The sequence below is a fragment of the Mobula hypostoma genome, chromosome 7 (genome assembly GCF_963921235.1).
Source record: "Mobula hypostoma chromosome 7, sMobHyp1.1, whole genome shotgun sequence".
In the NCBI taxonomy this organism is placed as follows: domain Eukaryota; kingdom Metazoa; phylum Chordata; class Chondrichthyes; order Myliobatiformes; family Myliobatidae; genus Mobula; species Mobula hypostoma.
The window spans coordinates 76,402,928-76,427,015 of record NC_086103.1 but is presented as its reverse complement, the minus strand read 5'-3'; the positions used below and the strand labels follow the sequence as shown (position 1 = coordinate 76,427,015).

At 41.3% G+C, this 24,088-nt stretch overlaps 1 protein-coding gene across 1 annotated transcript in view; it reads right to left on the bottom strand.

Moving 5' to 3' along the window:
- LOC134349398 (matrin-3-like) overlaps positions 1 to 24,088 on the bottom strand; it is a 67,247-nt gene extending 43,159 nt beyond the window's left edge. Inside the window, exon 1 of the mRNA XM_063053642.1 lies at positions 23,036 to 24,088. Within this exon, the coding sequence (XP_062909712.1) occupies positions 23,036 to 24,076 (1,041 nt within the window). The 5' untranslated portion in view covers positions 24,077 to 24,088. The remainder of the gene's footprint in view (positions 1 to 23,035) is intronic.

Here is a 24,088-nt window from a genome sequence, read left to right as displayed (position 1 = left end):
AGCAAAGCAGTCTCCCAGTCTGCGTCGGGTCTCACCAATATATAAAAGGCCACATCGGGAGCACCGGACGCAGTATATCACCCCAGTCGACTCACAGGTGAAGTGATGCCTCACCTGGAAGGACTGTTTGGGGCCCTGAATGGTGGTAAGGGAGGAAGTGTAAGGGCATGTGTAGCACTTGTTCCGCTTACACGGATAAGTGCCAGGAGGGAGATCAGTGGGGAGGGATGGGGGGGACGAATGGACAAGGGAGTTGTGTAGGGAGCGATCCCTGCGGAATGCAGAGAGAGGGGGGGAGGGAAAGATGTGCTTAGTGGTGGGATCCCGTTGGAGGTGGCGGAAGTTACGGAGAATAATATGTTGGACCCGGAGGCTGGTGGGGTGGTAGGTGAGGACCAGGGGAACCCTATTCCTAGTGGGGTGGTGGGAGGATGGAGTGAGAGCAGATGTACGTGAAATGGGGGAGATGCGTTTAAGAGCAGAGTTGATAGTGGAGGAAGGGAAGCCCCTTTCTTTAAAAAATGAAGACATCTCCCTCGTCCTAGAATGAAAAGCCTCATCCTGAGAGCAGATGCGGCGGAGACGGAGGAATTGCGAGAAGGGGATGGCATTTTTGCAAGAGACAGGGTGAGAAGAGGAATAGTCCAGATAGCTGTGAGAGTCAGTAGGCTTATAGTAGACATCAGTGGATAAGCTGTCTCCAGAGACAGAGACAGAAAGATCTAGAAAGGGGAGGGAGGTGTCGGAAATGGACCAGGTAAACTTGAGGGCAGGGTGAAAGTTGGAGGCAAAGTTAATAAAGTCAACGAGTTCTGCATGCGTGCAGGAAGCAGCGCCAATGCAGTCGTCGATGTAGCAAAGGAAAAGTGGGGGACAGATACCAGAGTAGGCACGGAACATAGATTGTTCCACAAACCCAACAAAAAGGCAGGCATAGCTAGGACCCATACGGGTGCCCATAGCTACATCTTTAGTTTGGAGGAAATGGGAGGAGCAAAAGGAGAAATTATTAAGAGTAGGACTAATTCCGCTAGACGGAGCAGAGTGGTGGTAGAGGGGAACTGATTAGGTCTGGAATCCAAAAAGAAGCGTAGAGCTTTGAGACCTTCCTGATGGGGGATGGAAGTATATAAGGACTGGACATCCATGGTGAAAATAAAGCGGTGGGGGCCAGGGAACTTAAAATCATCGAAAAGTTTAAGAGCGTGAGAAGTGTCACGAACATAGGTCGGAAGGGATTGAACAAGGGGTAATAAAACAGTGTCGAGGTATGCAGAAACGAGTTCGGTGGGGCAGGAGCAAGCTGAGACAATAGGTCGGCCAGGACAGGCAGGTTTGTGGATCTTGGGTAGGAGGTAGAAACGGGAAGTGCGGGGTGTGGGAACTATAAGGTTGGTAGCAGTGGATGGGAGATCCCCTGAGCGGATAAAGTCGTTGATAGTGTGGGAGACAATGGCCTGGTGCTCCTTAGTGGGGTCACGATCGAGGGGTAAATAAGAGGAGGTATCCGCGAGTTGTCGCTGTGCCTCGGCAAGGTAGAGGTCAGTACGCCAGACTACAACAGCACCCCCTTTATCAGCGGGTTTAATAATAATGTTAGGATTAGTGCGGAGGGAGTGGAGAGCAGAGCGTTCCGAAGGAGTGAGGTTGGAATGGGGACAAGGTGCGGTGAAGTCAAGACGGTTGATGTCCCGTCAGCAGTTGGCAATAAAGAGATCCAGAGCAGGCAGAAGACCAGAGCGGGGTGTCCATGAAGAAGAGGAGGGTTGAAGACGGGAGAAGAGGACTGCGTGTCTTCATAATCTATAATACAAGAAATCTGAAAGACAAAAAGCAATGGAAGCACTCAGCTGCCCATGCTGCATCTGTGGAAGAAGGCTGTAGACTCCACATTTAGAGGTTGAGTACAGATTTTAAACAATCTTTATTCCTTCTTTAAGTCATAGCAATTCACAGTTTCTCCACTCCTACCAGGAAATGGAGAGCCCAAGAAACCAAGCATCATCCACCTTCCAAAGAGGGCATGCCTGTTGCACAAAACTCTTTATGCAGGAGCTCAGTTGAGAGAAAATGAGTTTAAGGTAGCTTGATACAAACACAGAAATTGTCACTTACAGTTTGAATGCCATATCATCTACAAAATCTGCAGTGTTTCTCATAAAATTAGGAAGAGATTTCTTTCCTCCGTGAAAGGCATTATCAGAGGAAGGGAAAGATGGGCAAGAAACAGCATTATGAATTTGGTGTGAATAGGCAAAGCAATAGAGAAAAGCTTAATTAAGATGAGGTCAGGCTAGCCGGAAATATAAAACAAATAGTAAGATTCTCTGTTGATATTCATCAAGAGTTAAAGTTAGTAAGAGCTGTTTCTACAGTGTACAAGTCTGGTGAATTGGTGAAGGAAAACAAGGATGTGAGAGGAATTGAATGGGTATTTTGCATCTGATATAAATAATATCTCAAAATAGCTGTAGACCAAGAACTGGATCAAGAAAGTCAGGGAAGTTCCAATCATTATGCATTATACTAAGGACACTGTTGGAACTGTGGATTGACAAGTTTCCAGGTGCAGTCAGATTTAGTTCAAAATGTCATTCTTATGGCTGTTGTGACAGTTACATAGAAAACCTACAGCACAATACAGGCCTTTCAGCCCACAAAGTTGTGCCGAACATGTCCCTACCTTAGTAATTACTAGGCTTACCTAAAGCCCTCAATTTTTCTAAGCTCCATGTACCTATTCAAAAGTCTCTTAAAAGACCCTAGTATCCGCCACCACCACCGTTGCCGGCAGCCCATTTCACGCACTCACCACTCTCTGAGTAAAAAAACTTACCCCTGACATTTCCTCTGTACCTACTCTCCAGCACCTTAAACCTGTGTCCTCTTGTGGCAACCATTTCAGCCCTGGGAAAAAGCCTCTGACTATCCACACAATCAATGCCTCTCATCATCTTATACACCTCTATCAGGTCACCTCTCATCCTCCATCGCTCCAAGGAGAAAAGGCCAAGTTCACTCAACCTATTCTCATAAGGCATGCTCCCCAATCCAGGCAACATCCTTGTAAATTTCCTCTGCACCCTTTCTATGGCTTCCACGTTCTTCCTGTAGTGAGGCTACAGTATTGAGCACAGCACTCCAACTGGGGTCTGTCCAGGGTCCTATATAGCTACAACATTACCTCTTGGCTCCTAAATTCAATTCCAAGATTGATGAAGGCTAATACACTGTACGTCTTCTTAACCACAGAATCAACCTGCGCAGCTGCTTTGAGCGTCATATGGACTCAGACCCCAAGATCCCTCTGATCCTCCACACTGCCAAGAGTCTTATCATTAATACTATATTCTGCCATCATATTTGACCTACCAAAATGAACCACTTCACACTTATCTGGGTTGAACTCCATCTGCCACTTCTCAGCCCAGTTTTGCATCCTATCAATGTCCTGCTGTAACCTCTGACAGCCCTCCACACTATCCACAACACCTTCGGCCTTTGTGTCATTCGCAAACTTACTAACCCATCCCTCCACTTCCTCATCCAGGTCATTTATAAAAATCATGAAGAGTAAGGGTCTCAGAACAGAACCCTGAGGCACTCCACTGGTGACTTGACCTCCATGCAGAATATGACCCGTCTACAACCACACTTTGCCTTCTGTGGGCAAGCCAGTTCTGGATCCACAGAGCAATGTCCCCTTGGATCACATGCCTCCTTACTTTCTCAATAAGCCTTGCATGGGGTACCTAATCAAATGCCTTGCTGAAATCCACATACACTACATCTACTGCTCTTCCGTCATCAATGTGTTTAGTCACATCCTCAAAAAATTCAATCACGCTCGTAAGGCATGACCTGCCCTTGACAAAGCCATGCTGACTATTCCTAATCATATTATACCTCTCCAAACGTTCATATATCCTGCCTCTCAGGATCTTCTCCATCAACTTACCAACCACTGAGGTAAGACTCACTGGTCTATAATTTCCTGGGCTATCTCTACTCCTTTTCTTGAATAAAGGAACAACATCCACAATCCTCCAATCCTCCAGAACCTCTCCTGTTCCCATTGATGATGCAAATATCATCGCCAGAGGCTCAGCAATCTCCTCCCTCGCCTCCCACAGTAGCCTGGGGTACATCTCATCCGGTCCCGGCAACTTATCCAACTTGATGCTTTCCAAAAACTCCAGCACATCCACTTTCTTAATATCTACATGCTCAAGCTTTTCAGTCTGCTGCAAGTCATCACTACAATCACCAAGATCCTTTTCCATAGTGAATACTGAAGTAAAGTATTCATTAAGTACCTCTGCTACTTCCTCCGATTCCATACATACTTTCCCACTGTCACACCTGATAGGTCCTATTCGTTCACGTCTTAGCCTCTTGCTCTTCACATACTTGTAGAATGCCTTGGAGTTTTCCTTAATCCTGTCCACCAAGGCCTTCTCATGGCCCCTTCTGGCTCTCCTAATTTCCTTCTTAAGCTCCTTCCTATCAGCCTTATAATCTTCTGGATCTCTAACATTACTTAGCTCTCTGAATCTTTTGTAAGCTTTTTTATCCTTCTTGATTAGATTTATTACAGCCTTTGTACACCACGCTTCCTGTACCCTGCCATAACTTCCCTGTCTCATTGGAACATACCTATGCAGATCTCCACACAAATATCCCCTGAACATTTGCCACTTTTCTTCCGTACATTTCCCTGAGAACATCTGTTTCCAATTTCCTGCCCGATAGCCTCATAATTCCCCTTACTCCAATTAAACACTTTTCTAACTTGTCTGTCCCTATCTCTCTTCAATGCTATTGTAAAGTTGATGTACTGGGTTTTAACTCTCAAAATTATCTAGATTCAGAGGTTTTAATAGGTTCTTCCTTGATTGTGTTGGGCATGTGGCCAAGCGGTTAAGGCGTTCGTCTAGTGGTTTCAAGGTCACTAGTTCTGCCTCAGCTGTGGCAGCGTGTTTGTGTCCTTGAGCAAGGCACTTAACCACACATTGCTCTAGTGTCTGTGTGAGGAGTGGCGCCCCACACAGACTTCCAACCTGTGCCTTGTAAGGCATGAAAATGCCTGACGCAGGACTCTTATGGTCTGAGTCGACATTCCCCTCTTTGATTGAAAAATAGCAAACGGAACCCCTTTATTCAAACAAAAAATGACAGAATGCAAGAAACCAAGAGGCCAATTTGTTGAAACTGTCTTGCAATAAATCTGGTCAATATTTTTTTTTGTTATATTTCAAAATTTACTTTTTGTGTTTCTTAAGGATTGGAAGCAACTGTTAAAAGCTTAAAAGATCTCAAAACATTGCTTGAAAAAAGGTTCATAGATATGATCAATCCTTCCTAAAACATTTTAGGATTTTCTTTGACTTTATTTTCGTGTAGTGTTGACACTTATATTATACTTGTGCTGTAACCTAACTAGCAATTTGAACATTGACTTCTCTAACTTCCGCTAGGCCCCACCTCCCCCTCGTACCCCATCTGTTACTCATTTTTATGCACACATTCTTTCTCTCACTCTCCTTTTTCTCCCTCTGAATATACCTCTTGCCCATCCTCTGGGTCACCCCCCCCCGTCTTTCTTCCCGGACCTCCTGTCCCATGATCCTCTCGTATCCCCTTTTGCCTATCACCTGTCCAGCTCTCGGCTCTATCCCTCCCCCTCCTGTCTTCTCCTATCATTTTGCATCTCCCCCTCCCCCTCCAGCTTTCAAATCCCTTACTCACTCTTCCTTCAGTTAGTCCTGACGAAGGGTCTCGGCCTGAAACGTCGACTGCGCCTCTTCCTATAGATGCTGCTTGGCCTGCTGCGTTCACCAGCAACTTTGATGTGTGTTGCTAGCAATTTATACAATTCTAGCAACAATTTCCCTACTCATGTACTCTATTCCCCCCAGGTAAATCAAGTATTCTTTTTACCTTCATCACCACATTAACCTTGTTGCTTACAGGGTCTGCGAACAAACTCCAAAGATTTGTGTCCCTCAGTTCCTCTCAGCATCTTACCAACATATGGGCAAGCCATTCCAGGAGGCGGCCACCCAACGTATAGAGTTAAGCATTCGATGAAAACATAGAAGAACCAGATTGTGGGTGGATCACCCTAACAGATACTTATTTCTGAAAACCGGAGAAGACAATAACAAGGGTATATTATCAAACCTAATTTGCTACTTTCCTTTGGATCTGAGTTAATTTCTTGTTCAAACTGCCATGATTATGTAGACGATATCAAATGAAGTCCTCAAACACAGAGCTCAAAATTAAATCCTGTAGGACACAGCCTTCATTTACAAATCAAACTGGTTATCCTTAATTAACCAGTACTCTTTGAACAGTGATTCATGCTGCTCTTTGGATTTCGTTCCCCTATACATTTTCCATCATCTATGTTAGACTGGCCTTGAAGAGGAGAGGCTACTTGGCCCTTCAAGTTTGCCGTTTAACACAATCATTGCTAACCAGCTAACTTAATACCACATCTCTGCTCTCCAATCTCCTTAATGTTTTATGTTCAAAAAATTATCCAGCTCCTTAAGCATTCTCAGCAGCTTGGCCCCCATTGCACTTCATTGCAGCAAATTAAACTGTGAAAAAATTTATGACCTAAGTCCAAAATCTCTCACCCTGTAAGCTCTTGCTCCAGATACCCCAGCTAAGAGAAACATCCACCCCACATTAACCACAGTCCAGAATTCTGATTGGTTTAATCTCCCCTTATACAGTAGCCATACCATTCAATGCATCAGTCTGCTGAACCTTCACTGCAATCTCTCCAAAGTATTCATTGTGTTTGTTCTTAGGCAAGAAGGCAACACACACAAACTGCTGGAGGAACTCAAGAGTTCCAACAGCATCAATGTACAGGAATAAACAGTCCATATTTTGAGCCGAGACCCTTCATCAGGATTGGAAAGGAATGAGTAAGAAGCTGGGATAACATGTTGGGGGAAAGAGGAAGAACTACAAGCTGGCAGGTGATAGATGAAACCAGATCTGGGGAAGGTGGGTAACTGGGAGGGAGGAAAAGATGAACTAATAAGTTAGGAGGTGATAGGTGGAAGAAGAGCTGAAGAAGAAGGAATCTGATAGGAGAGGACAGTGGATCATGGGAGAAAGGGAAGAAAGGGCAGACAGAGGTGATGGACATGTGAGGAGAAAGGGTAGGCTATTTGCCATAAATGGTAGGTTTCATGTACATTTCAATTCAAGTTCCCATTCCTACATGGTCTCCTCTACTATCATGAGGCTACTCACAGATTGGAGGATCAACACCTCATATTCATCTGGGCAGCCTCCAACTTGATGGTATGAACATAGATTTCTCTAACTTCCAGTAATTTCCCCCCCTTCTTCTCTTTTTTCCATTCCCCATTCTGGCTCCCCCCTTACCCCTTCTCTCCTCCCTTGAAACTGTGACCGACTGCTTACACATCTCCATAGATGCTGCCTACCCTACCGAGTTCCCTCTGCACTGTCTGTCGGTTTATTTATTTATTTATTGTGATTCAGCACAAAATAGGCACTTCCGGCCCTTTGAGCCACACCGCCAGCAATCCCCCGATTTAATCGTAGCCTAATCACGGGATAATTTACAATGACCAACTAACTTATCAACCAGTACGTCTTTGGACTGTGGGAGGAAACTGGAGAGTTTGGAGGAAACCCACATGGTCACCGGAAGAACATTCAAACTTCTTCCAGGCTCTGGATTTCCAGCATCTGTAAAATCTCTTATGCTTATGGACATAATACTCCATGTGGTTTCACCAAGACCCTGTTAAATTGTATGAAGACACCTTGCTCCTGAACTCAATTCTTGCTGTTCTGGCCAATGTACCAATGTAACATTTGCAGCCTTATTGCCTGTATGTTTGCTTTTGGTGTCTAGTACACAAGGAGACCCATGACTACTTGTACATTAATACCTACTAACCAAACACAATTTAAATGTTAAATGTTCCTGTTCTGTTTTACCAACTAAAGCGGATAATGTCACATAATGTTACTGCATCTGATGTTTCACCCACTCCCTAAATCTTGTCTAAATTACCTGAGGCCTACTTCCTCCAGCCAATTCTGTCAATGGCAAACTTCCAAATGCTACTAATTCACTGGAATTTATTATGAATAGCTGAGGCCCAGCCATGAATCCATGTACCGTCCAACTAATTCCTGCCACCAGTTATTCTTACCTTGTTTTCAGTATATTAAACAACATTCAACCCATGCCAATACTCCCAATAGCATGCTTCAACTTTATGTGGCACTTTTGTCAAAATTTTTCTAAAAATTCAGGAGCACAACATCTACTCATTCCACTGTACATCCTAGTAAAATTGTGAAATACACAGTCCTCCATTTAGAATCTGTGTTGAATTTATCTCATCCTACTGATATTTCTGAAGTGTCCTGTTATCTCATTGTTTATTACGCCTCTAGCATTTTCCCTACAAGTAATGATAAGCTAATTGGTCTGTACTTCTGTCCTCCCATTCTTAAATGTTGGAGTTATATGTATAACTATTTAAAGTACTAAAAATAATTCACAATCTACAAAATTCCAGCAATCAATTCTTAATAGGAAATAGAGAAGTGGAAAAATGATTAATGATCTGATACTAGGGATGACATTTGATAAAGACTGGATTCTTTAGACTTATATTCACTGGAGCACACAAGAATGCAAAGGGATCTCATTAACAGGACTTTAAGATTCCAACAAATCTAGACATACCAAGTACAGGAAGTGAAAAATGGACAAAAAAAACTGCAAATGCTGTAAATCTGAAATAACAACAAAAAATGATGGAAAAACTCAGCTACGAGCTCTGATGTTTTTCTTTCCAGAAATGTTACTTGATCTGTGGCAATTTTCCAGCATTTTTCATTTTATTTTTAAGTACAAAAATTATGCTCACAATAGCTGGAGAGACTACAACCTAAGATACAGGGTACCAAGATCAGAAGCTGTGTCTTCACCCAGGTGGTGGTGAAGCTGAGGAATTCTGAGGACTGGAGAAGGCAGCGGAGGTTAAATTATTAAAATACATTCAACAAGGATATTTCACAATGGTCAAATGATACGAGGAAAAGGCAGGATCAAGGCAGTGAGGTGGATGAATACCCATAAATGTGTTGAGTGATGGTCTAGCAGTCCACAACATCCAAATTTTTTTAAAACATTTTTAAGTTTTAGTCCCTTCATTATTTCCACAGCTTGCTCCTCCAGTACTAAGGTAGCTATAGGGATTTATCAACTTAGAGTGTCATGAATTTCTCCAGCACCATTTCCATTCTAAAATACCCTTTTACTTCCTCACCTTCAATTCCACAACACTGCTTGCAGTTTACTTCTGCGCTCTCTGCGAAAACAGACTAAAGTAGTGATTTAATTGCTTTGTATTCCTCATTATAAATTCTCTTGCTTCTGATTGTATAAGACCTGCACTCATCTTTTCATTTTCAAACATCTTTAAAAGATTTTGTAATTTGCCTTTATGTTCCCAGCAAGCATGTACAAAGTAGGAGAAAGAAAATCAAGTTTCTTTGTCCTACTTCGTCCAGTGACCACAACTTCTCAACTTTCAGGATAGCTACAGATAAGGATAGGTATGGTTCTTGTGGGAGAGCTTTAAATTGGAGTAGGGCCAAATATGAGGACATTTGGCAGAAACTAGGAAGTGTTAACTGAGAGCACCTTTCCTCTAGCAAGTCCACATCAAATATGTGGAGGGTGCTTAAAGATCAATTGCACAGAGTACAGTAAATGCATGCTCCTGTTGGAAGGAAGGATGGGGATGGAAAAATAAAGAGAACATTAGATGTCCAGAGAGGTGATGAATTTAGTCAAGAAGGGGAAGTATGCAAAGCTTCAGAATCAAACAAACCTCAAGGAGTTTAAGGAAGCCAGAAAAAAACTAAAGAAAGGAAATAGGAAAGCCAAAGGGAGAACAATTGTTTAGATGCAGAGAATGTAAGTGAGGTACTTAATGAGTCTTTGCTTCAGAATTTACAAATAAACACAAAAGCACAGAGGAACATCTGGAGAAATTTCGGAAACGCTCGTTTGCTGCTGTCATTACTGTGTGGTCGGGAATCTTTCGGAGGGTAGGCCTCAAAATCCCCGGCTTTGCCTGCTATTGGCGACCGAGATTGAGGTCGAATTGTTCGGACAGAGATGGCGCTCAGTACTCGGTGTCGGAGAGCTGATCAGAGCTCAAAGTTTTCAGATGACTCAGAGTCAGACTGTGGTCAGCATGGCAGGGAGAGTTTTTCTTCCTTCTCCCGTCTGCGTGAGATGTGGGACATTTGAGAGACTTTGAACTTTTTACTGTGCTCATGGACTTCTTCATCAAGTTATGGTATTGTTGCACTATTGTAACTATATGTTATAATTATGTGGTTTTGTCAGTTTTTTCAGTCTTGGTCTGTCCTGTGTTTTGCAATATCACACTGGATGAAATATTGTATCATTTCTTAATGCATGCATTACTAAATGACAATAAAAGAGGACTACCTGTCTTCATAATCTAAATCTAAACAAAAGATATGGAGGACCAGTAGATCAGTGCTGAGTGTATAAATATGTTGGGGCAAGATCGATAGAGTTGCAGAGAAATGGCAAATGAAGTTTAATCCAGATAAATGTGAGATGTTGCACCTTGGTAGGCAAATGCAAGGACACAGTACACTGTTAAGGACAAGATCTTTAACAGTGTTCTCAGCAGACAGATCTTGGGGTCCAATTTCATAGCTCTTTGAAAGTGGCTACACAGGTTGATAAGGTGGTAAAGAAGGCTTATGAAATGCTTGTTTTTATTAGTCAAAGCACTATTCAAAAGTCAAGAAGTTATCTTGCAACTTCATAAAACTCTGTTTAGGCCTCATCTGGAGTTTTGGTCACCGCAGTATAGGAAGAATGTTAAGGCTTTGGAGAGGGTGCAGATGAGGTTTACCAGGATGCTGCCTGGTTTAGAGGGCATGTGCTATCATGAAAGGCTGGATACACTTGGGTCATTTTCTCTGGAGCACCGAAATCTGAGGATAGAAGCTTATAAAAGTATGAGAGGCGTAGACAGAATGTATCTGTTTCCCAAGGTTGAAATGTCGAAAACCAAGTGTCATACATTGAAGGTGAGAGGGGTGTAGGGTCAAGAGTGATATGAGGGTAAGGTTTTTTTTTTACTCAGTCATGGATACCTGGAATGCACTGCCTGGTAAGGTGGTAGAGGCAAATACATTAGAGGCCTTTAAGGAACATTTGGATAGGCACATGGATGTAAGGAAGATGGAGGAATATGGAGATGGTGCAGGTAGGCAGGATTAGTGTTTGGGGGTTTTTGATTTGCTTTTTAGCTAGTTCGGCTCAACACTGTAGTTGGAATGGCCTGTTCTTGTGCTGTACTCTTCTATGTACTTTGCTGATATCGAAACTACTCCTAATCCTAGGTTTGCTACTTTCTTTCAGATTCTATAAGGTTTCTCTTTGGATTTAATACTCTCCATAATTTCCCATATCACATTGGTAGCTGGATTCTGAGGAGGTGGGTTAGTGAGGCCTCTGATGGCTTTAAGCTTGCCTTCAACATGAGCCCTCAATATTTATTTCATGTGGATGCTCAATGAATTCTGCAAAAAAAAATTAAATTTATCACGACATGATTATTGAGTTGCTGCCACATGATAGACTGATTAGTTATTTTCATTAACGAGCAAGTGGCCACGGAGTGCAGAACACAGAACAGTGCTACCGGGATTTGCTCATAGTTTCTTCACGTGAAATAAACGAAAATTAGAATTTGATGCTCAGAAAGACAAGGAATGCAACATCAAAAAAATTCAGGCAAATACACATAATCTTTATGTCATTTAGATTAAACTAAAATGGGAAACTGCAATATCAACACCTGGAATTAATAAGCCCACAAAAATTTAGAGTAGATTGGCAAAATAATGATACATTGTTAAGTTAACATCAATTAAATTAAACCAAATAACCTGCAAAAAAGCCAATTTACTGAAAGTAATCAAGGCCTAGTTTGTATTTTAATATTAGCAAATACTCAAAAGTAAACTTGAAATAATGACATAAAATATTTACATTTAGAGTAGAATTCAATAAATATTGCAATTAAAAATTTGTTATAAATAATTAAAGGGATAGCCACATTCAAATAGTGGTTGTCAAATTATAAACTCAAAGATTTATTAATACTTCCTTCATAATTTAGATTTTCTTATCAACCAGATTTTAACATTCCTCATGTAAAGCCTATTTCTCTTAAGCTACTTTGCTATAAGTATAACACAGAAATAATTCTTTCCTTAAAACCTGCTTGCCTACAATAGCAAATAACAAGTTGCAGCAGTTTGCCTGATAAAAAACCATTGTGAGAAGCAAATTCCAAAGCAGGACCAAAACAAACCAGTCTTATATCCTATAAAATAATACTACAAATATATTGAACACATCAGTAGTTCAATACAATGAAAGCTTTACAAGACTGGATGGTCAGTAATAAAGGCCTGAAAAACTGCAGCTGCACCTACACCTATGGACAAGAGAAAAATAAATCCAACTCTAAATGACATGTGAGATATCAAAGGGGGGGGGGGAGGGAACGTCGACTCATGAGAGGCCTGCGTCAGGCATTTTCATGCCTTACAAGGCACAGGTTAGAAGTCTGTGTGGGGCGCCACTCCTCACAAAGACACTAGAACAATGTGTGGTTAAGTTCCTTGCTCAAGGACACGAACACGCTGCCACAGCTGAGGCTCGAACTAGTGACCTTCAGATCACTAGACGAACGCCTTAACCACTTGGCCACGTGCCCAATACTGAAATCAAAGAAAGAATGCATGTACAAACAAAATCAAAAACAGCTCCAACTATAAAAGATTCATGAAAAATCAATGATAATTTATTTTCCTTATTGGCAGACTGCAAAGAACTAAGCCAAATGAGGAAATAACTGTATGTGACAGTACATCTCCATAATACTCTAAGAGAATTAATTGTCATAGAATATCCTGTCTCAAGTAAAGTGAAATAAATCCAATGACTATCTAAAAACAACACATACAAAATGATGGGGGGAAAAAGTCAGCAGATCAGACAGTATCAATAGAGGACTAAACAGTCAACATTTCAAGCCAAGACTCTTGCCCCACTGAACTCAAGTCAGCATACCTCGGTTTTACTTTATCCCCCTCGATTCAGTCTCTTGCCACTAACATTTGTGACATTTCAGATGCTCTTGATCTGTTCAACAGCCTTTAATTCTTGGCCCTGATCACCTAAGTTTTCACCATGGATGTCCAGTCCCTATATACTTCTATCCCTCATCAAGAAGGCATTAAAGCTCTCTGCTTCTTTTCCGACAACAGACCCAACCAGTTTCTCATCCCCCTCCCCCCCCCCACCACCCTCTTTCATCTGGCGAAACTGGTCCTCACCCTCAAGAATTTTTATTTCAGCTCCTCCAGCTTTCTCCAAACTCAAGGTGTAGCCATGGGTACCAGCATGGGCCTCAGCAATTGAATGGCTGCCTTTTCGTTGGCTACGTGGAACTGTCTATATTCCGAGCCTTCCCTGGTAATGCTTCCCAATTCTTTCTGTGCTATATTGACAATTGCATTGGTGCTGCTTCATGCATCCATGCTGAGATCATCAATTCCATCAACTTTGCCTCCAACCTCCACCCTGCCCTTAAATACACTTGGTCCATTTCTGACACCTCTCTCCCCTTTCTTGATCTCTCTGCCTCCAAGCCTGGAGACAAAATGCCTATCAATATCTTTGTCTTATATCTACGTTTTATCAAGTTTTATCAAAACGTTCCTCCTCTTATACGCTATGCCCCAACTGAGTCGGGCAAACTTTACACAACCATCATCATTACCCAACTGTACAGCCACCTTCAGGCATGTTTAGTCCCCCCGTTACTCAATATCACATAGAACCCCATCATTCATTGTGTACATGCTACCTTCATAAAACCTCCCAAAATGTACTACCTTACATTTACCAGGATTAAATTCTGTCTGCCATCACTGCGCCCAATTTATCAGATGATCGAGATTACCCTTCTGCTATCAACACCGCTACCAATTTTCATGTTATCTGTAAACTTGCTAATCATATCTCCAAATTTCATATCCATATCGTTAATACAGCACTGATCCTTGCAATGCAGCTCTGGTCACAGAGTTCCAATCTTAAAAGCAACCCTTCACCATCACCCTTAGTCTCAAGAGGGTTGATTATCAAGACAATTGTCATTTTCCCTTCATTCCCACTGGCTCAAATACCGGACCATGACTCTCAAATGGTACCTTGTCAAAGCCCTTACTGGTGTGTACTGCCCTCATCAGCAGTCTGTTACACAGAAAACCTACAGCATATTACAGCCCCTTTGGTCCACAATGTTATGTTAACCATGTAACCTATTCTAGAAACTGCCTAGAATTTCCCTACTGCATAGCCCTCTATATTTCTAAACTCCATGTACCTAAGCGTCTCTTAAAAGACCCTATTTGTACCCACCTCTACCATCTTCACTGCCAATGCATTCTATGCACCCATAACTCAGTGTGAAAAACTTACCTCTGACATCCCCCTTGTACCTACTTTCAAGCACCTTAAAACTATATCCCCTCATGTTAGCCATTTCAGCCCTGGGAAAAAGTCTCTGGGTATCCACACAATCAATGCCTCTCATCATCTTATACACCTCTATCAGGTCACCTCTCATCCTCTGTCGCTCCAGGGAGAAAAGGCCAAGTTCACTCAACCTATTCTCCTAAGGCGTACTCTCTAATCCAGGCAACATCCTTGTAAATCTCCTCTGCACTCTATCTATAGTATCCACATCCTTCCTGTAATGAGGTGACCAGAACTGAACACAGTACTCCAAGTGGGGTCTAACTAAGGTCTTATATAGCTGTAACATTACCTCACGACTCTTGAATTCAATCCCACAGTTGACCATATGCCTTCTTAACAACATTGTTAACCTGCACAGCAGCTTTGAGTGTCCTACGGACATGGATCTCAAGATCTTGCTGATCCTCCACACTGCCAAGAGTCTTACATTCATGAAAATAAAACTCAGACAATACCTCCCATCATCAAAACCCTGATCAAGCTCTGCCTTTCCAGATGTAGGTTAATCCAATCTCTCAAAACATTTTGCAATAATGTCCCTATCACTGATGTTACTAGAACTAGGGGACATAGTCTAAAGATCGGGGGAGTAGATTTTGGATGGAGATGAGGAGGAACTGCTTTTCACAGAGGGTGGTGAATCTGTGGAATTCTCTGCCCAATGAAGCAGTGGAGGGAACCTCAGTAAGTACATTTAAGACAAGGTTGGATAGACTTTTGCACAGTAGGGGAATTAAGGGTTATAGGGAAAATGCAGGTAGTTGGATGTGTCCATGGCCAGATCAGCCATGATCTTATTGAATGGCGGAGCAAGCTCGACGGGACAAAAGCCTTACTCCTGCTCCTATTTCCTATGTTCTTATGTTAGATTTATAATTACTAAATTCATTCTGGCTGCTCTTCTTGAATAAAGGTACAATTGATATCCTACACTCACTTCAAGAGCTATAGTATTAACCGGAATGAGCTGAATGTGGAATGCAGCTGGGCAAGTTAAGGGTTACTGGGTGAACAATTTGGGGATAGTTTATAACTAAGCATGAGGGTAAGCAGGGAATTAGTAGAGCTTAATAGGAACTGGAGGGGCAATGTGTGAATGGAATACAGATAGGTGCTCCACTCAGATTGCTAATGTGGGTGAGATCTTAACTAGAGTGAGAGCAACTGTCCTTGCATCAAAGCAGCATCTGATCAAATATGACACCAAGGAGACATTGTCTAAACTGGAGTCAATGGAAATCAGAGAAAAACCCTCCAGTGATTGGAATCATAGCTAGCACAAGGGAAGATGATTGTGGTGAGTGGAGGTCAGTTAGCTCAGCCACAGGATCATTAAGCCCACGTCCTATGCACAACCATCTTCGGCAACAACATTCCTTCAGTTCCAAGATCAGAAGTAGGAATGTTCACCAAGTAGGAAGGTTCAGCATCATTCGCAACTCTTCGGATGATGAAGCAGTCCCTATTCAAATATAGTAAAACCACCAGTCTGCTGGAGTCCTGATGCAGGGTTCCAACACAAAATGTCGACAATTCCCCATTCACCCAAAGGATGCTGCTGTTTGACCCTCTTAAGAAATTGTGTTGCTCCAGCTTCTAGCATCTGTAGTTTTGTGACTCTAAATACAGTAAGATCTGGACAAAAGCCAGGCTTGGGCTAACAGGTGGCAAGTAGCATTTGTGCAACACAATTGCCAGGCAATGTCAATATTTGAGAGAAAATCCAGCAATCACCGCCTTACATTCAATGGCATTACCATCACTAAATTCTCCACCGGCAATACCCTGGGGATTACCAATAAAGGTTGGTGGTGTTGTAGATATTTGGAAACAGTAATAAGCAATGAAATGTTGTATGAAGCACACAAACCATCACTGTTTTATTGTGAAGTGCTAGCAAACATGCTTTAAAGTGTTTTCCATTTCTGAAAGTTTTAATGAAGTGACTGAAAATAAGCCGAGTCCCTGTTTGCCTTATCAGTGTATTTTCTTCAAATGTAGTCAAGACCATTCAAAAGGGTAGATTGAACGCCATATAGTACTAATTCACTGGAATTGTGTCAGAGAATTACATCATTGCCTGATTAGAGTATGAGAATTGTATTAGCTAACACTATAATACAATAATAATATGCAGGCCAGGCCCAGAAATAACACAATTTCTTCAGTTCCAATTCCTCACGATATGCCAAATATGTAAGTGTCACATTGCTTTTCAGCAACTATAACATGCTTCGAGCAAAGTCTAAGAGAACGGTGGGTTAGCAAGAGATAAGGTGATTAAGTGATCATTGTAATCAATTATGAGGCACTGAGGATCAAATGTTTATAATAAGCAATTCATTTCTTAAATTAAGTCAGTAATCCCTCAGCTGTCCCCTTCCTACCAAGCGATTGCACCACCCCATTTACCTTTATCACCCCTTTAGAAACTCCCAGTGCCCTGGGTGGTGATATGTGTGTGTGTTGATATTACCCACTTTGTGATGCACTGGTGTGGAAAGTTGTTATAGGTTAAAAAGGACATTGATAGGATGCAGAGCTATGTTGAGAAGTGGCAGATGAAGTTCAATCTGGAAAAGCATGAAGTGATATACTGCGGAAGTTTGAACCTGAAAGCAAAGTACATGGCTAATGACAGGAACAGAGGGATCTTGGGGTCCATATCCATAGACCTCTCAAAATTGCGGTGCAAGTTCTCAGGGTGGTTAAGATGATGTATGGTGTGTTGGCCTTCTTTAGTCAGGAGACTGAGCTCAACGTAATGTTGCAGTACTACAAAACCATGGTTAGACCACACTTGGAATATTGTGTTTAGTTCTGGTCGCTTCATTATATGAAGGATGTGGAGGTTCAGAGAGGGTGCAGAGGCCATTTGCCAGGATGCTGCCTCGATTAGAGAGCATGTCATGTGGACAGGTTGAGCGAGCTAAGGCTTTTCTCTTTAGATGACTTGACAGAGGTGTAAAGAGGAATATATTGAATGGACAGAGCAGCCAGCATGATAGGCACCTAACCTACAACCATTCACTCACTCTATACAGTAGCAGTTTATACTACAATGAATTTAAGGACATGGGAAGACCACAACCTTGAAGTTGCCCTCTAAGTTACACACCACCTTGACCTGGAAATACGCATTCAGTGGATTCCACTCAATTGGGCCACTTATTTGGGGCAACTCTTAAAGAACAAAAACTAATCGAATAAATTGCTGAGGTTTCCTTCATATATTTGGGACACTGTGCTGCTTTATTGAGGCAGGAGACTGTTACCAAACAGTTTCTAACTAGCCTTAGACTCGTGAGGCCGTTAAACATAACATTGTACTTGAGAGCAAACAGTTTTTAAATATCGTCAGTTGCATGCGTTTGTGTTTAAAAAGCAGTGATATTTGTCACTGATAGTTGGTGAGAAACAATTCAGAACTGTTTTGCTCACTGCACCTTCAAGCATTCAGGCTTGGAGATGTCAGAAATTTCTGGGGGTGAAAATGGAATGATTTCACGACTACAACATGTAGGAACTATGAAGAATTTGAAGGTAGCAACGATCATTTTGAATGTTGAATGAAAATGAAGATTTGGAGGATACAATCATCGAAAGCCTTGTATACAGGCAGTTCATTATCTGCACTAGGCAGGTGTCTGTGTTGACTTTCTTCAATTACAATCAAAACAACACAGCGGCATACACTGAATGAATTACTCCATTAACTGTTGGAAACTAATACAGTTTTATAGTACTGTGGCAGTGTTCTATTTTGTTCTGTATTTAAGTACATAATTTCCATGAAACTTCGGCCATAATGTACTGGAATTCACTGTATTGCCATTTTTTCAACATTACTGAGGCTACGTCCACACCAGACCGGATAAATCCGTAACCGAAGCTTTTTCTCTTCGTTTTGACCCTCCGTCCACATTGAAATGGCATTTTTCTCCCCCGAAAATGGAGCTTTTCAGAAATGCTCTCCAGAGTGAATAAATCTGAAATGCTTAATATCCGGCATAGTGTGTACGGGGTAACCGGCTATTTTTAAAACCGCTGTCATGACGTGCCGGAACAAATGGTGGCGGCAGCGTGGCACTTCACTGTTTTCTTGAACGCAGCCTCTAACACCACAACAATATCTGACAATAGATGTGTAACAGCCTAATGTAACATTGTATGGAAATACAAGATAACACTGATGCAGACATGTTTTATACATTTAACAAGGTGCTTTATTAATGTATTGCTTGTGCAAACATTCAATAGATGCAATTGTCACTTCTGCCCAGTAACTCGTTTTATTACACATGTTAAATACAGCAAAATAATGCACAATGACATGGCAAAAGTAAAGGCAAACAAATAAGGTAACAGCAAATTTCACTCTTGCCCAGTAACAAGCCTTACTGCATTTAGTTGTAGCTGTCATCCCTTTCATCGGTGAAGGGTCTATGGCTGTAGGAAATGTTTCTGGACAAACTCGCACCAAGTCTTTCGTTTGGCAATTCCTCTGAAGTTTTTCTAGTCTGTAACTGGACAAACGCACACCAAGTATACCGCTTCCCCTTCGCTTGTTTTCTGTGTGTCCTGCGCATGCCCAATAGGAGGAGATTCGCTCAAATAACCATTTTAATGTGGACGGAGATATTTTCAAAAACACCTGGTGTGGATGCCTATTGTTTTTACGTGAAACCGGCGTTTTTAAAATTATCCAGTCTAGTGTGGACGCAGCCTGAGTAAAAATACCGTCACTTTCTCCCTAACAGAGGTGCAGGTATACCCAAACCTCAAGGGCTACAATCATTCAAAGAGGGAGCACACCACCATTTTAGCAATGACTATTAGAGAAAGAAAATCAAGTGCTGGCTCAGCCTGTGAAGTCAACACCCCTTGAATGAATACAAAAATATTAACAGAGATGCAGAGAATAATGCAGAGATTTCTGTTACTTCTAATAGGACCACTCAGAAGATTCCAAAATTCTGTGTAAAACTGGTTTCTCAGAAATAATTCAGACTGTGAATCTGGCTTCTCATAAACAAAATCCTGTGCATCTTTGCATTATCTCTATATTGTGGCCTCAATTCAAAACCCTCCAGTCTGAAGAAGCGATTCTTAAAGTTCTTCTCTAAATCTGACACATCTCATTCTGCCAAAGTGTACAGCAGTCATAATTCCTTGACACAGAAAATGCCCCTCATCCCAACAATCAACTGAGTAAATGTATGTTTCACTAACTCCCAAGCTATTTATATCCATCACATCAAAATCATATACAGTCTTAGCAACTTTTGAGCTATTGTATTTCAACATACTTGTAATAAGGACTAAAATATCAACTGATTTCCTAACCGCTTATTGTACTACTTACTTACTACATTATACTTACTACAGCTGCTGAACTAGCATCAACCTATCAACATCTGATCCTTGCAGAAATTTTGACCACTTATAAACAGCAGTGTTTTCCTGATTGTGTGACTGTATTGCCCTAGATCACTGGCACATTAAAACACATGATAAATTTTGAACAGACATCAATATTGTTATGGATTGTTCAATTAGTAGAATGTAGCTTTGGCAAAAAGATTTACAGCTTAGTACAATGCATGTTGTTTATATTATTTTTAAGTGAACACTATAATCACTCACCTTCATTGATAGGTTCAGTTCTACCATTTTTTTAATGAACAAGTGTATTAAATGGCTGTCATTATTACTGGCTCCTCTCCAATCTATAGCATCTGGTGCTTAACATTTAATATCAGAGGTCAAATGCTCACAAAACATACTTAAAATTTCAAGTGAAAATTCAGCTGAATTTATATTGTCCATGTTAAAAATATCAATGTGAAAACAGGAATCATATATTGAAACCAGAAATGCAAAATTACATTGTTTAAATTTATAAATAACATATACCCCAGTTTTTTTTATGAATTTGCTGGATAAAATGAAAATGTCACACACAGTTTTGTGGAGCTGAAACTAAAATACTTAGCAAGAAACTACACCTATGCTAAGGAGCACAGGGAGGAAACACCATCACAGGAGATGGAAGATTGATGGGAATTAAAGATAGAAAATACAATGGCATGCAAAAGTTTGGGCACCCCCTGGTCAAAGTTTCTGTTACTGTGAATAGTTAAGCGAGTAGAAGAGGAATTTATCTCCAAAAGTCATAAAGTTAAAGATGAAATATTCTTTTCAACATTTTAAGCAAGAATAGTGTATTATTTTTGTTTGGTACAATTTTAGAGTGAAAAAAAGGAAAGGAGCACCATGCAAAAGTTTGGGCACCCCAAGAGATCTGAGCTCTCAGATAACTTTTACCAAGGTCTCAGACCTTAATTAGCTTGTTAGGGCTATGGCTTGTTCACAGTCATCGTTAGGAAAGGCCAGGTGATGCAAATTTCAAAGCTTTATAAATACCCTGACTTCTCAAACCTTGTCCCAACAACCAGCAGCCATGGGCTCCTCTAAGCAGCTGCCTAGAACTCTGAAATTACAATAAATGATGCCCACAAAGCAGGAGAAGGCTATAAGAAGATAGCAAAGCGTTTTCAGGTAGCCGTTTCCTCAGTTTGTAATGTAATTAAGAAATGGCAGTTAACAGGAACAATGGAGGTCAAGTTGAGGTGTGGAAGACCAAGAAAACTTTCCAAGAGAACTGCTCATAGGATTGCTAGAAAAGCAAATCGAAACCCCCGTTTGATTGCAAAAGATCTTCAGGAAGATTTAGTAGACTCTGGAGTGGTGGTGCACTGTTCTACTGTGCAGCGACACCTGCACAAATACGACCTTCATGGAACAGTCATCAGAAGAAAATCTTTCCTGCGTCCTCACCACAAAATTCAGTGTCAGTAGGTTGCAAAGGAACATCTAAACACGCCTGATGCATTTTGGAAACAAGTCCTGTGGACTGATGAAGTTAAAATAGAACTTTTTGGCCGCAATGAGCAAAGGTATGTTTGGAGAAAAAAGGATGCAGAATTTCATGAAAAGAACACTTCTCCAACAGTTAAGCACAGGGGTGGATCGATCATGCTTTGGGCTTGTGTTGCAGCCAGTGGCACGGGGAACATTTCACTGATAGAGGGAAGAATAAATTCGATTAAATACCAGCAAATTCTGGAAGCAAATATCACACCGTCTGTAAAAAAGCTGAAGATGAAAACAGGATGGCTTCTACAACAGGATAATGATCATAAACACACCTCAAAATCCACAATGGACCACCTCAAGAGGCGAAAGCTGAAGGTTTTGCCATGGCCCTCACAGTCCCCTGACCTAAACATCATCGAAAATCTGTGGATAGACCTCAAAAGAGCAGTGCATGCAAGACGGCCCAAGAATCTCACAGAACTAGAAGACCTTTGCAGGGAGGAATGGGTGAAAATCCCCCAAATAAGAATTGAAAAACTCTTAGCTGGCTACAGAAAGCGTTTACGAGCTGTGATACTTGCCAAAGGGGGTGTTACTAAGTACTGACCATGCAGGGTGCCCAAACTTTTGCTTTGGCCCCTTTCCCTTGTTTGTTATTTTGAAACTCTAAAAAGATGGAAATAAAAAAGTAATCTTGCTTAAAATTTTAAAGAAATATGTCATCTTTAACTTTATGCCTTTTGGAAATCAGGTCATCTTTTACTCGCTTAGCTATTCACAGTAACAGAAATTTTCACCAGGGGTGCCCAAACTTCTGCATGCCACTGTAGGAGAAAGAGAATGAACAGAAAAATACTATTAGAAGTTAAATATAATATTAGATTTTTATTTCTATGGCAAATTTCAAATCTTGTTGGTTTGGAAAACAATTTCTGCTGCCACATGTTAGAGACAGAAAAAGAGAAAAAGATTTTAATGTACTCTGCCATGACCCTTTGTTTGATGGAAATAAAGTCATTCAGTAAATCTGGTAAAAAAAATATCCACTCAACAAAAGCAAAATCAAATCTTAAAATAGATCAAAAGTATAGACTTAGAAAACTTCATATGGCTTTTTGAATTTCTAACCTGAAGTAAATGATTTGAATTTAAAACTAAGTGAAGTTCAAGTATGTAGCCAGGAGAATGCAGAGGCTAAACACAGCTAAAACACAATAACCACTTCAAAATAAGGACTTATTTGAATGAATACCTCTCCACTCAAAGAAAAGAATGTGTAGAAAAGTAGATTCAATTGTATTACACTTTTTGAAAATGGCTAACAATAGATCAGAAGCAAAGGTTACCAGAAAGTCATCTGAGACCTTAAAACCAAATGATGTTTTCCAAGTCCAAGAAGAGCTGCAGCTGTTATAAAGTTATATTTCTTTTCTAATGTAACTCTTAAAGAATTTAGAGGTCACTCACCTGCATAGAATGTACAGTTAGATCACACAGCGAGCACAAGTAGGGGAAGACTGCTGGCAAAAAACCATGGTAATCATTTATGTTGTTCAATGAAGGAGATCCTCGTTTTCTCTCAAAAAGAGACCTTTCATGAGTACGAGGAGAAGGAAGACGAGCAGCTCTTCCATAATCAGAATCAAATTTATTGAAATTGTGCGAGGACTCAGAGAGGTGCATTTCCTCTCTGGAAAAGTCATCACTGCCTCTTAATCGTTCACGTTCATAATCCTTCCGGTCGTATCTAGAACTTGACTCTCGAGAATGACCGTGGCTATATTCAACCACTGAGTCAAGACTGGAATCACGACTTCCATAATTATGTTTCCTAAAATGTCTTTCGTCCTCCCAGTCATCGTGAGAGGCTCTGTAGGGACGGTCATGTCGTAGAGAACCATCACCTCTGCTGTATTTTGAAGATGTTCCTTCAGCAGCTCTTCTTCTTTTAATCTCCATAAGAATTTCTGGCAAGGATTCAGGTGTAAGTTTATCTTCAGGATAGTGGCTCAATTCATCCAAATCCCTGGATGAAAGGCCAAATGCAGCTAAAATATTACTTGCCCTGTCTGCATCAATTTGTTTCTGAACAGCGTGAGATTGTTGATTCTGATTTCTAACTCCAAACAAAGAGGGCAAACTATTGCTAGCAGTATCGTTGTATCGTGATGGCCCACCAGCTGAAGACATCAAACTTTTAGCTCTTTGTCCCACACCTTGAGGGCCATAATTCTGACCCTGTCCCACACCTTGCGGACCAAAGTTCTGACCTGGTCCCACACTCTGCGGGCCATAATTCTGACCCTGTCCTGTACCATGTAGGCCGTAACTCTGACCCTGTCCAGAATTTATTAAGCCAGCCAAGTGTGGATTCTGACACAATGTCCCAAAAGCTGCTTGGATATTCAGAGGCGGACCTGCAGCTTGACCTCCAGCATCTGCATCATGAAAACGACTCTTCCTCTTAGCACGCATCTGATTGCTCTGGCCCCTGCCAAAACTTGCCATTTTGGCACAAGA